This window comes from Brachionichthys hirsutus, chromosome 18 (assembly GCF_040956055.1).
Source record: "Brachionichthys hirsutus isolate HB-005 chromosome 18, CSIRO-AGI_Bhir_v1, whole genome shotgun sequence".
Classification (NCBI taxonomy): domain Eukaryota; kingdom Metazoa; phylum Chordata; class Actinopteri; order Lophiiformes; family Brachionichthyidae; genus Brachionichthys; species Brachionichthys hirsutus.
Window position 1 is genome coordinate 1549876 of NC_090914.1, and position 14061 is coordinate 1563936.

Genomic DNA, 14061 nt, shown 5'->3' on the forward strand with positions numbered 1-14061 from the left:
CTTACTCAAATGAATCTATCTGGAACTGATCAGATCTCTTTGGGCAGGTGCCTGGATGGGCTCTAATACTGTGTTCACGCCTCTTACTGAAACACAAATGTGAAGATTTGTAATTTAATAAATAAATAAATAAGTCTTTCATTTTGATGAGGTCCTTCCAAAAGTCGTCGATTATATGGACAGCGTCAGAATTATCGTCTTCCTTTCTTTTTTCTTGGACAACATGAACCCAGCATGAGCCACTGATACCGCTCGATAATATGGTGCGTTTGAGGTAACTGGGAAGTTTCTGAAATCTGAGCAAGAGGAATAAACAACATGGTGTTGGTAACAGTGACTGGACTGTGAAGAGTCTTATTACACACCAATGATGGCACCACAACGTAGCTTTGATCAGATCAGACATCCCGCCCAATGGCTGCACCCTGATCTCACACCTGGAAACCTGCCCAAAAAGAAAAAACACGGCCTCCAAAATGAGCATGCAAGGGTGGAAAAGGAGAGAAATGAACGAATGAATGAACGAATGAATGAAGACTGCATCAGCAAAGAGCATCAAGTCACAAAGGAAAGATAGTAGACACAAGCTTCTGAGCTGGAAGGAAACATCTTCGTCTGTAAGTACTACTAAATGAATATACTGTATAATAAAAGTAATATCGGTTGGGGACTAGTTATTCCAGCACCACCTGAATGCAGCATGTGGCTTTGCTTGGCACTGATCACACTGATCGGAAGAAATCAAGATTGAGGAGAGAAGATGACGGTGAAAGCGTGGGACTCGCAGACGGCATGGGACACATTAGAACGGTCTCGGTTACTTAGTAAACATTTTACGTTTGAATCAGCAGGAAACACAAATGTTAAAGCTGATACTCTATTTTCAGGCTTTTAGAGTGGTCTACATACAAAATCGATTTGCCTATTTCCCTCAGCGTTGCTTGAACTGTGTACAGTACATTGAGAGGAGAAAAAAAAAAGCAATCAAAAAGACGGCGTTTCTTTTGCGGCCTCAAAGGGCGTCGATTCTTTTCCCTTCAACGAGCACCATAACACCGTCTTGGTAAAAAAAAAAATCCGCCAGTCGTGTAGATTCTGAGCACCTGAATGTCGGGTCGGAAATGTCTTTGAATTTAACAGTATGTCAGAACTCACTCTAGCTCGTCTTAAAGCCGGACGCCTGATTGGCTGAGAACAAGCCAGCCAGCCGCTCAAAATCGCCGTCAACAATTAATAGTCTTTCATCTTTGGCTACTGAAAGGATAAGGCTGATAATATTCTACATTTTCTTACTTTCAACAAATCCCATGTAAATACCGACGGGTGTTCTTCCAGATCTCTCCCGTTGTGCCAATGAGTCACACACTAGATGACATAACGCTTGATTACCAGGAACGCGCGCACACACACACACACACACACACACACACACTTTTTTTTTTTCCGGAAACAAAGTTGCGCCTCGCTGCTGGAAATTCTTACTTTGACCTTGGCTAAAAATATTCCCCTAAAATCACAGAGGTTCCTCTAGTTTGAGAAAATATCACATGAACAATTGCTGTATGGAAATAGAACAGGATTTGTTGATAAGAATGAAAAACATCAAAATTATTATCCCAAAACCATCGTCTAAATAAAAACACACTTCAAATTTCAAACTGCAGTTTTACGGTGTAAACTTCAAAGTGGTGGAGCATCACTTCAACGCAGGGTTATTTATGCTGCCAGCACCCCCCCCCCCCCCCCCCCCACTGACCTCATTATGCGCTTTGCTGTAGCAATTAAGGAGCAGAGGAATCATTCCAGTGGGACCTTCAAGCGGAGCCATTGACGCACCTAAAAGATTTTCATGGCTTTTATTGAGACTCGGGAGTTTTAGTCTCTCAGGAAGGTTTGAAACATTTTTTTTTGTCCTATAAATTTTTGCAAAAAACAATATAAGCAAATTCCATTCCATCCTCGTAAGCCTTTAGCTCGTGTTTCTGTCGATATTGATGCTAAGGCGAAGTGTTCCAGGAGAAGATGTAGTGAAAGTGGCGGAAGGGGTTATTCTAGAAGTTCCTATATGCAGATAGAGGACACAGGGAAGAAGAGAAGAAGACAATGAAAGGGAGAGGAAAACAAACAAGAGTGGAGGAGGGAGGGACAGGTCTATATATCTTTATATCTCTACCAGGATTTCTTCTTTTTTTTTTAAATACACAAAGTAAATGAATGGGAGAGAAGAGGAAGTGATTACTACTAAGATGATAATATTCAATTAGAACAATAATAATAATAATAGAATATTAATTAAGAATATTAATAATCATTATCAGGATAATAATATTACAGAATAAATCTCATATTTCTTTTTTTTTTTCCACTTTTTTTCTCAATTGAAATACAGTGATCTCCTCAAAGCAGACCAATGAGGATTCAGCCTCCGCTGGCTCCGATTGGCTGTTGCATATGACATCACAGCTAATGGCGACCAGGTAGACATGCACCACTTCCTGCCCCCGCCCGTTTCCTGTCCAGACAGGAAGTCCTGGCACTGCCATGGTAATCGGTAGCGAGTGACATTGAAGTCTGAGGAGGAAAAAAGAGTCGGCGTTACAGTTGGGCCTTGCTTTGATCATTGATCAAATACACAGTAGGAATCCGCATGAAAGAGGCAACATACCTGCATCATAGCCGTCCAATGACCATGACATCCACAACCTCGCCCTTATGCAGTTCCACGTACTGCTCTGTTTTAGGCGGCAGCATCAACAGTCCGTTGGCGCTACGCATCGACATCAGCCTGCTGGACACCTGGTTGCCTGAACGAGAGAGCGACAGCAAGAGTGTGTACTAGTATCCATAAAAGACATCTATAGTGGACGATACGAGTACAAGCCGCGATACGACGCTCCCGGTCTGTGAGACATTTGTTACCGCGCAGAAAGAATTTGTATAAGAATTTGTGTAATTTCCGTTGTATTGACGACTGACAGGTGTTTTATTTTGAAAAACCACCAGATTTTCTCCAACGTAACAAACGCCTGTGACTCTTCATTCAAAAAAATGAATCTGTGAAGTAGCGGAAATGAGTAAAAAAACTACAAACGAAAACTTTGAAGCTTTGGAGAGCTTCTTTATCTTTACTGAGGGCAAAGAGGAGCCGGAAGAGGAGCCGACAATCTCCAAGAAAATGCTTCTTTTTACAGAGTCATACTTAAAATACACATTTATGTACTGGTGACTCATGCACCAAGCCCGCTCTGCATAATCTGTGGAGACAAGCTAGAAAACGAGGCAACGAAGCCATCGAAACGGCTTCGGGGCACGGAGGCCAACAACCCTGGACTTAAAGACAAGAACGTTGAATTTATGAAAGAAAAAACCGTGAACATGAAGGACAGAAGACATTACTGAGACCACAACTTACACAAACGTGTGTGAGTAAATATTGGTGTAATACTCCTCTAATAGTTATTGAAAGTTGTGGTTCGGCAGAACCAACACCGCTAACCGCTACGTCTGGCGTAAATGAATGGGTTTTACTGTTAGAATTTAAGATTTCTTTCCTGACCTCATTCCGGATCAGATCCAGAAGACGCGTTTCACGATGGTTCGTATCGGACCCCTTTACGACTCTGATTTTTGGTGAGTGAATTTCATGTTTGTTTTACAGGATCTGATTTTTTTTTTTGAAAAAGCCTCCATTACATGTAAATGGGAAAAACCGGATAGGGACAGCATCCGCATTCCAGATCCGATCCAGATGAAATTCGGTAGTAAGATAGAGGTCCCAACCGTACATGACGGTGTCAAATCTAATAAACATCGGTCAATAATCAACCGAGATATTGAGGAACACATTTTGAAGCTCCATTGACTGCAATGTTACCGAAAATGTGAAAGTGATCCAGAATCCAGGATCTCTTCTGGATCATCACCAAACTTTAATCAGCTGTTCCTGATTCTGTTCCTGGTAGAACTCATATTCTGAAATCGTCTGACACCTTTTCTATTGCACCTACGTAACTCAGTGAACCGTGTGTGTGTGTGTGTGTGTGTGTGTGCGTGTGTGTGTGTGTGTGCGTGTGCGTGTGTGTGTGCGTGTGCGTGTGCGTGTGCGTGTGTTTACCCGTGCTCTGCGCCCAGGGCAGCGGCTCCTGGTGATGCCAGGTGAGAATGCAGCGGTGGTACTCTGGTCTGGGATCAAGCTTCACGTCACACGAAAGCTGAAACAAACGTACACTAATAAATGATTCTGATGGATTAGATATTTATAAATGGTCAACGCTATAAAAATGGAGTGTAAGAGAGAGTGTTTCACGCTTCAATGAATTGTTTTGGGAAGCATAATTACTATTTCACACTAAATATCAATGAATCAAAGGTGCTAAATTGTACAAATAATACACATCTTTCTGTTTTATAGAACTTTACATCTCTGGTATGGCCTGTTCCTATTATTACTTACTTTGTATACTTTAAATATATTTCATGTACATACCGGTACTCTGCAATGGTAAAGTGCCTGTTTTTGAAACTATTTATGCTGCTATATTGATTAGGACAACCTGGAAGATCTTGCAGCTGACTGGATGAATCCTGGATTAATGAAATATAAGCGCTATAAATAAATATGCTGGCTTTAGAGGAGCTGGTCTGTGTGGCCACTGCAGAGAGTCGCTATTATTTTGAGCCACATCAAATGTAGAAATGTTTTAAATAAAGCGATTAAAGTCTTTTTTCCTCGACACATGTCCGAGTGTAACTTTCATGGAACCTGAGGCGATACACACATTATATACCTACGATACATAGCCGAGTATCGAAGACCTGCTAGAGCTACTTTATTATACACCATTATGAGGCGCGTAGCAGCCTCTTGTGTGTGTGTGTGTGTGTGGGGGGGGGGGGGTTACCCTAGCTTTAATAATGGTCGGCCTCGGGTCCAGGATGCCTTGCATCTTCCTCAAGGCAGGAATCACAAACAGGTTGCAAGTCACCACGGCAGAGACTGGGTTACCTGTAAAACACACAGCGGGACACTCGGGTAGCTGAGTGAGGCCTCAGAACACACTGAATACACACACATATATATATATATATATATAATACCTGGCAGGGCAAAGATGAGCTTCCGTGCTCCATCAATGTCGACTGTGGCAAAGGTGGTGGGAAGACTGAAACAACAACAACAACAACAACAACAACAACACACGTACGCATGCATGAAACAGTCATTTAGATGTAAATAACCTTTAACTGGGATCAATAAGGAGGTTGGATTTAGCTTCTCGTTTTAAATACCCCCCCCTCAGTCTCACCCTGGTTTCATGAAAACTCGTCCAAAGTGAATCTGAGCGTGAAGGTCGATGTCCAGCACCTGCTTCAGGTAGTCCTGAATAAGACACCATTAGATCAAAGCGTGAATAATATATGCTAATGTATCAGCGACCTGCGTTGAGGGTTTACCTTCTCCCCCATGGACACGCCCCCTGAGGTGATGATGACATCAGCGCGACTGATTCCCTCGTGGAGCGCCGACAGCAGGTCATCGGGGCTGCAGACACAAGTTACCACTCATGAGAAGGTTCTACCGAGCCCACCAGAACCCCTCCAGGACATCAAAGGGCTTGACTCTTAGTCCAGGGTTCTCGGTTTCCTGTTTTACGAGTAGCATATCACGTGACCAATAAGATTTGCCGGTGAACGTTATGGGGGGGGAGGGGGGGGGGGGATATGATCATTTTTCAAAATAAAACACCCGTCAGACACTAATAATCAATGCAACGTAAATTATATAATTTATTTATCCTTTCTGTGTAGCCCGGTGACAAATGCCTCACGGACCGGTACCGGTACCTGGCTGCACACCCCCCCCCCCCGATCTGTACATCATTGTGATGTCACAGGATTTCATTGGAAATGTTTTAGTTATTTTTTACAAACTGGAATCTGCATTGAGGAATGAACATCAGGATACTTTAACCTCCATATTCATGTTGGTAATTTTTTTTATTCTGCCTCACACATCTTAATTCTTAAGTCAAATTGTTTCGGGGCTGCTTTGAGGAAAACTCCTTTCTTTCTTCTTCCGCAGCAAAAGATTTTTATCTTTTTTTAGTTTTTTACACTAGTTTCTAACGAAATCCAAAATGCTCCTACTTGTCTCCAACAATTCCCAGATTGATGGTGGGATATCCGTGTTCCTGGATGGTGGACAGCAGAGTGGAACGATTGGAATCTCTGATCTTTCCTGGGTGGAGGTCGTCCTCTGGATTCAGCAGCTGCACACAGATACGAACAAAATTACAGATCGACTAAAAGAAGATTCTTCAAGAACCCACAGCTCGAAACAAAAGAAATCTATTTTAACCTGCTCGTATCCACGTACCTCATTTCCAGTCGACATGACGGCCACCACAGGAAACTTGTGCACGCTGACCTCGGTCACGCCCACCGTGGCCAGCAAGCCGATCTCTGACGGCCCCATATGGGTTCCTTTAGCCAACACGCACTCCCCTCGTCTGATGTCGTGCCCGATTGGCCTTTTCAGAGGTCAAAACGTTGGACTCATGGTTAGCTTTACAAAAGACAGCACCTTCGGTTCCCCTCGGATCATTCAGCACGTGGTGGACGTTTACCTGATGTCCTGTCCGGGCCGGGCCTGGACCATGATCCTCACCTCCAACTCCTCTGTACCCTGAAAGGAGCCCTACAGTCAACGCACAGCGCTAACCGCTAACCGCTAGCACTGGATCCACTCTCTCTCGCGCTTACATCCTCAGACTCTCGCAGCAGCTCCGTATCTTCTACTTGGACCACGGCGTCGGCTCCACAAGGAATCGGAGCCCCGGTCGTCACCCTCATCACCTGACCGGGCATCACTGTGTGGGTGGGCTTTACAAAAACACACACACACAGTGTCTCTTTCGTCTCCTGTAGGTTCTCATCTCGTAAAGGCACTCCTGCATTCATTGGAACAATCGTTCCTACTTTTGGACAAACACTCGACTGCGCACGGCCACGTTGGGGAAGCCTCCGAATCTAATCAATCCATTTGGATCTTTTTTTAACCATCTTTCTTGCCGTATTTACTGCGAGGCAGCATTGAAACGTACATTTCCCCATTTCCCTGACGGCTGAAACGGCGCATGGCTTCGCCTGCCGCTAAAGGCTATCGGCTAGCGTCTTTTCGGACGCGTGGCAGCTGACCTGTTGTCCGGCCTGTGACTCTCCCATGATGAAGCGATCTCCGGGGCCGTCGGCGGCTGCGGGTCAAATGCACAACGCTCTTTCATGAATGCATTAATAAAAATAAATGTAAACACACAGATCGCTAACAGAACGATAGCGTAACTACGCTAACAGTCACGGCCCTGATTCGGCACGTCACCTCGTACAGCGTAGCCATCTTTAACAGACGCGGGGAACGGAGGAAGATTGTCTTTGGCATAGATGTCCTGAGCGAGGACTCGACCCAGCCCGTCTAGAGAGAGGAGGCCAGGCCCAGGCAGGTTAGTGCGAGTCAGCAAAAAACAAACAGGTTTCAAGTGTCCCCCCAACAAGTCCAACCGGAGACAGACTTATACCTGCAGCTGGTCCTCACTTAACTTCACCTAAGCCACGTAGAGGACATTTATACGCTACATGTGATATATATATATATAGACTGTACATTTTGTGTCGAGGTGATTTCTGTTTATTTTTTTAGCGGGTGGCGGAGTGGTTAGCGCTGTCGCCTTGCAGTAAGAAGGTGCCAGTTCAAATCCCATCTGTGTGGAGTTTCTACGTTCTCCCCGCGTCCACGCGGGTTTTATCCGGGTTCTCCGGGTTCCTCCCACCTCCAAAAACATGCAAGCTGGGAGAAGCTCCAGCAACGTGGAAAACCGGGAAAATGATAAAACCACATTTTATATTACAGTAATACTGTGTATAATTCATGATATCATTTTGTGTGAGTGTGTCTATATATATATATATATATCTCCAAATCGCCGTTAAGTGAGGACCGCCTGTACACGCACGCGTACTCCTGAATACTCACCTCTGTAGTTGATTACTTCAATTCCTAGAATTGGTGTCATCTCCAGGACAGTGATGAACGCTTTGTCCATTGACGTCAATGGAAACGGAGACATGCGATGACGACGCGCCACTTTGCTGATGTCCACTGCACTGTGGCCTGCGCGCACGCACGCACACGCACACACACACACACACACACAGGACGAGTAGACACCTTTACCCTGATGTACCGTTGGAACGCTGGTGTGTTAGCGGACACACAGATGCACTTTTGGCACTCACTGGCTCTCAGAATGTTCTCGTTGCTGCCACATCGCGACTGGACCTGGAAGGAGCCGCACAGACATTCCATATTTGGTCACGATTATAATATAAATAGATTAAAAAAGGTACCTCTTCTTCATCCACGTTGATTGTAGAAAAAGTAAAACAGGAAGTCTCGCTGTGAGATTTGCGTTCGACTCTTTCCTTTCATTTCAGCACGCTTTGTTGTAAATCTGTGTTTGACTTGATTTTAATTTAAAAAGCAGTGCTTGCCATAAATTAAAAGAGTAACGGCATGACTTATTGAATTAAGCCATTATCCAAATAATGTTCCTGACAGACAGACACGTATTAAAATATGAACAGATAAGAAATCAGGGACGTTTAGTGGTCAAATGTTTGGTACATTAAGGTGCGACTGTTAAAAGCCAGGAAAGTAAAGGCGACCAGCTGAGAACTTCAGAACATGACACAAGATGATGTTTTTTCTATGAAATTAATACGTCGAAATATATTTTGTCATTCTCATTAAATTCCAAACGACACACAAGTCCCGAGACTTTTCACTAAACGGGAAACCCTTAATGCGACGCGATATAGTGAGTCGAGAGGCTAAATCAGAATCAGACAAGAACCCTTCAGATTCAGTCGACCTGAAGTGACCTGATAAAGTCCAAATCTCGGGAAAAATCCAAATGAAACTTTACATTATTAGTTCAGATTGGAAACCTTTTCTCATCCTGCGTCATAAAAGCAAATAATGAAATAAGCCGAAACTCCAAACATACAATGTTCGTTATTAATGTTTCTTTAATATAAACTTGCGACTCTAATCTTCAGCCTTAACACTCAGCTGTGCGTGTGCGTGTGTGTGTCCGTGCATGAAACGTGCACCTTGGGTGTCGGGCATGAGGCGGTGGAAAGGCGGGAGGTCGCCTGTGTTGCCCGTGGTGACTCAGAAGGGGTGGAGCTCAAAGAGGCTGAATCCCGAGGAAGCACCTGAACGCCTCGAGAAATGATTGAGTCCGGGATCTACACACACACACACGCACACACACACACGCACACGCACACACACACACTCAGTCAACTGTAGCTTTGTTTACGTGACGCTTTGATTTATCACATACAAACTAATAAAGTTTCACCTTCATTATTAATCACTAGAAAGTAAAACATTAAATAAAAGTCTTTGTGTCTGGAAGAAAATAGAAGAACACAGATGATTGATGGACATGACGAACCGACCAATGGCAGGAGGAGACGGCTGCCCGTGCGAGTGTCTCACCTGCTGCTCATGGGTACAGGAACAAGTGAAATGAGTGGGAGGGGCAGGTGTGGAAGCAGGCAGGGTGGGGCCTCCCTTAGCCATGACCACGGCATGGCTCGTCTGATGGCCACACACACACACACACACACACACACACATCAACACAGACAGACAGACAGACAGACAGACAGACAGGCGAATGAGATGAAATGAAGTCGCTGCAAATTCAGAATATTTACCAAAATCTAGAAATTCAGTGGAACCTCGGTCCTCCAACAGAATTCGCTACGTAATACACAAAGCCAACAATCTCCCGATCGCCCCACGCACGGCTCCTACCGCCGGTTACCTTGGCAGCGATAGCGGCTGCGGTGATGTGGGAGGAGCCATGCTGGTGGTGGTGGTGGTGGTGGTTGTGCGCATGTCGACCTCGCCTCCTGTCCTCCTCCTCGTCCTCGTCCTCGTCTTCCTCACACTGGGTTCCGCGCTCCATGGTGTGCATGTCAGCGTGCGTGTTGGCGTGCGTGTCGGCGTGCGTGTCGGCGTGCGTGTCGGCGTGCGTGTTGGCGTGCGTGTTGGCCATCAGAGGGGAGGGCAGTTGTTCCAGGGCGGTGTGCGTGGCTTTTATCCCGACTGTAGCTTCGCGCAGCAGGTCGATGGCGTGGGGCAGAGCGGGCAGAATGAACTGAAAACACTCCTGGAGGGGGGGGGGCGGCAATATTAGACATGAAACAAGACTAAAAGCTGGAAAAAAAACATTCCAAATCCTTGATTTTGTTTCATATATGCAAGAAAAGGTTTTAATCAATATTTAGATTCATTTTACTTTCACTAAAACACGAGCATTTCCTATGAAATGCACAAACAAATCTTAGTTTGGGGACATAATATTGCAAATACTGCAACCCCGAGCAGCCGCAGAGGCCTCAAAGGGTTAAAAATATAAATAAATCCTGACTGGTTTTACACAGAGCCACCACTAGGTGGAGACATTATGTCCCAGGATACACAAAATATATCTTTACACATTCTTGATATGATTATCGGTAACTTGATGAGCAAGAATGAAGTTCAGAAGTAAAAAACAAAGAAAAAGAATTTGGGATTCTATTGGGCACGACTCTTTTTCCGGCAGATTTTCACATTAAATTTCTCGTGTGACGGACGTTGTGTTCAAGAGCCACATTTGTGCTGTGAAAAAGGAGCGCAGCCCCAAAGCTGAGAAAGATGAGCGACCTCTGCCGACGGAAACAGATGAACGATTGCAGCAAGTCAACAGGAAGTCAGAAACGATTTGGTTCAGTCGTTTTCTCCTGCATGCAGAAAACTATTCTGCAACAAACGGCCTCGTTATAACAGACGATACGAAATCCAGGCCTCAGCGAATCATCGCCATTCCGGGTCAGACAGTTTGATTCTTTCTGCTAGCATTTAGCTCCCTAATATTAACGCCAGACGCAGAATTAAAGCTCAAAGATATTCTGCTTCTGAAGTAAATCTCAATCAATCTACAATTTGAGATTTACTTCCTTCGTAAGTGAACACAATTATTGCCCTTTCAAATTGCATTCCTGTTACATTAACTATGAAATGTACTAAATAACAGGGGGGGGGGGCATTTAAGTCAACGGATCCTACCTGAGAGCCCTTCTTGCTCCCCGGCAGGTTAATGATCAGAGTTTTACCACGAATACCACACACTGGCCTGGAGACAATGCAGCAGAGAGGCGATTAGCACATTCTGCTGTGGACAATGTGTTTAGAGCCAATAGCATGAGAGAGGCGGGGCTTTCACCTGGACAGCATGCCTAAAGGTGTGACGTTCAGGGACCCCATCAGCATGGCCAGGGCCATGCCCGGAGCCTCGCGCTCGATCACCTCCCGGGTGGCCTTCAACACAAACACTCAGATCACCGGCGCGCCCCGAACATTGTGCATCGTCACCGGGAGACGTTTAAACGTCTTCACAAGCTCCTCGTCGGTACCTCCTCTTTCCAGTTTTATATCGGCATCCAAATGTGCAGCTTGTAATCGTTTTAGTCGTTATTCTCTTTGAATAAAAATGCATTTGCATTTTGCCGGACAGCGTTTGGACGTCTTCCTACCTCAGGGGTAACGTCTCGCGGTGCGAAGCCAGTCCCTCCAGTGGTGAGAACGAGGTTCAGCTCAAGTTCATCACACCATTCCAGAAGAGTTTCCTGTGCGTGCACGCGCACACACGCGCACACACACACACACACACACACACACACACACACACACACACACACACACACACACACACACACACACACAATGGTTATCAGTAGGGACAAACGGTGAGCTTCGGGAGTCACCACAGCTTTTACTGCTAGTAACCTCAAAGTGCGCACCTTGATTTCGTCGATCTCATCTGGGACGATCTTGTAGGCTGCTATGACTCCCCCGAGCCTGCAGGTGGCAGCAAAGGCAAAGCAAGCGTGAGAAAGCGAACGCGTGAACGTGCAGACCACAGACTGGGCGCGCGCTCACAGAGAGGGATCGTGGACCAGGTCCTTCAGGTTGACGCCGCTCCTGTCTTCAGCCAGGTTCCTGAAGCAGCTGTCACTGACTGAGGAAAAGACAAGGAGCGCGCGACTATCAAGACTTTTTTTAGTGACTGGAGAGAAAAAACAGTCATTTAAAAAGTCCTTTTATTTTTAAGATGAGAGGAAAAAATCATTTTGGCGGTATTGTGCATTATTGCCTTGAAAGGCGACGATTGAATCCGATCGGTCAAACATCCGAACAGTCCAACGCCTGACAGAGGTTTTGGGAGCGAGGCTTCATGCGAGGTTAATCGAGATTTCATCCTCCATCTCCAGATGAAACCCAAACCAGAACGATGCCCTCCTCACAAGGAGAATCTAAGGTGTCCACGTTTGCTCAGCATCATCATCGTGTTTGAAAACATCTACAAGATCGTTTCACTGTGTCCCTGAAACTATTCAGAATTATATTCTACATCCAACGTCTGCAAGGATATCTGCCGTTTGGATTACGGTTACAAAGTATATTTCTTCACGCCGCAGGATGAATATTTTTATTTCTGGATTTATTGTTCATCCTTGTTCTGGAGGATTTGTGAAGTTTCAGACGTCTTTGATCTGAGAGCCAGAGAGACAAAGGAACAAAATATCTTCAATAAGAACTACGTTTCTTTTGATCATCTAAATTCTGGCAACTCTGCATTTAAAAAAATTAATAGTAATGGCATATAATTAACATGAAAACCACTAAATGGAGCTTATCTGTACACTTAAGGTGGAAATATGAAAAAAGCTGCTTCCTTAAACTAATAACTAATTTTTTTCCAGCAGAAGTCCTGCTGAAATGTGACAGGATGCTGAGAGGCTTGGATCAATAGCAGGGTCAGCTGCTGTTAGCCTAGCATGCTAGTTCATCCACAGGCTCCCCAGCCCAGCTGCTGGCTGGCTTTGATCCTTTTAGTATTATCGTCACGTCTCCCCGGTCCTCGGCCAGGAGGCAGCAGGGCTACGCCAGTGAGCGGTGCCCAGTCACACGACCGTACCGGTCCCAGTCCCGCCTGAGGCCGGCGTCACACGAGCTAATCCGGGAAGCTGCGAAAAAGAGTTCATTTGGCTTCCACGCTGCGTCTTCTCTTCCGTTAATTGCTACCAAACGCACGATTCACTGTTAACAAATGTCAATTATTATTTTTTAATTTTGTAAATATGATCACAGGGTGACCCGTGTGCAAATAGCTGTTAAAAAAGAGCCATGAAATAAATGCTAATGGAGTAGAATCCTCAATAGAGGCCGACATATCGGGTCTGCAAAGGGGGCATGAATAATGCAGCTGATGTCGGCTCGGTAAACGCTGGAAATATAACATTCCTCGCGTCAAGGCGGAAACGTGCTATAAAGAAATATACCGGGATTTCAAAATAAAAGCGCCAGTCGCAGTTAAACGTCGTTGAAAGTACAAGGTCGCTGAATAATAATCCCATATTTTGAAAATCTTTGCTGGTCGTTCTGCTTCCTGCCTGACCCGCTTGACGTTGATTAAAATATCTCTTTGCTCTGTCGCTAAGCTATCTATAACGCCTTTATTATATTCGGTCGTGCGTTTTCACACGTGAACGCACGCGTTATTAACGCACGCACTTTCAGCTGACACGTTTTCAAAGCAGCGAATTCCACGCGCCTGTCCCCCGACCCCTGTCAGCTAGCCAGCTAGCCAGCTAGCGTGAAAGCCAATGACAGCCAACGAAACCGGGTAGCTTCGCTTAGCACACTGGCTAACGCGCGCTAGCTCGGGAGCGCAGACGAGCTCGCGCCGTGACACCGACGCTCACGACGCGGCGCGACCGGCCACGCACCGTGAGAAGCATCCCCGCATGTTTCTACAACCGTGCCCTCACCCGTCAGGATTCCCACTCGCGTCTGATGGTCGTGGTTGGTGAGCGCCATCCCGTCCGCCGCCATGTTTACAACCTCTGTCTGCACGACGCCGGCACATACATAGAAAGTGTGCG

General features: G+C 45.5%; 1 protein-coding gene across 1 annotated transcript; it reads right to left on the bottom strand.

Annotated features, from left to right (window-relative positions):
* Positions 1 to 1808: 1808 nt before the first annotated feature.
* LOC137907244 (gephyrin-like) lies at positions 1809 to 14011 on the bottom strand. Its single transcript, XM_068751553.1, has 24 exons — positions 13948 to 14011; positions 12056 to 12134; positions 11917 to 11974; positions 11650 to 11742; positions 11340 to 11434; positions 11183 to 11249; positions 9894 to 10241; positions 9563 to 9664; positions 9169 to 9306; positions 8293 to 8335; positions 8030 to 8167; positions 7379 to 7471; positions 7198 to 7253; positions 6763 to 6882; positions 6627 to 6685; positions 6377 to 6530; positions 6148 to 6269; positions 5455 to 5542; positions 5307 to 5380; positions 5098 to 5162; positions 4902 to 5005; positions 4115 to 4211; positions 2666 to 2804; positions 1809 to 2571 (listed from the first exon to the last, which is right to left on the bottom strand). Exons 1-23 carry the CDS (start codon positions 14009 to 14011, stop codon positions 2671 to 2673), a joined length of 2391 nt encoding a protein of 796 aa, XP_068607654.1. The 3' UTR covers positions 1809 to 2571; positions 2666 to 2670.
* Between the last annotated feature and the right edge of the window lie 50 nt (positions 14012 to 14061).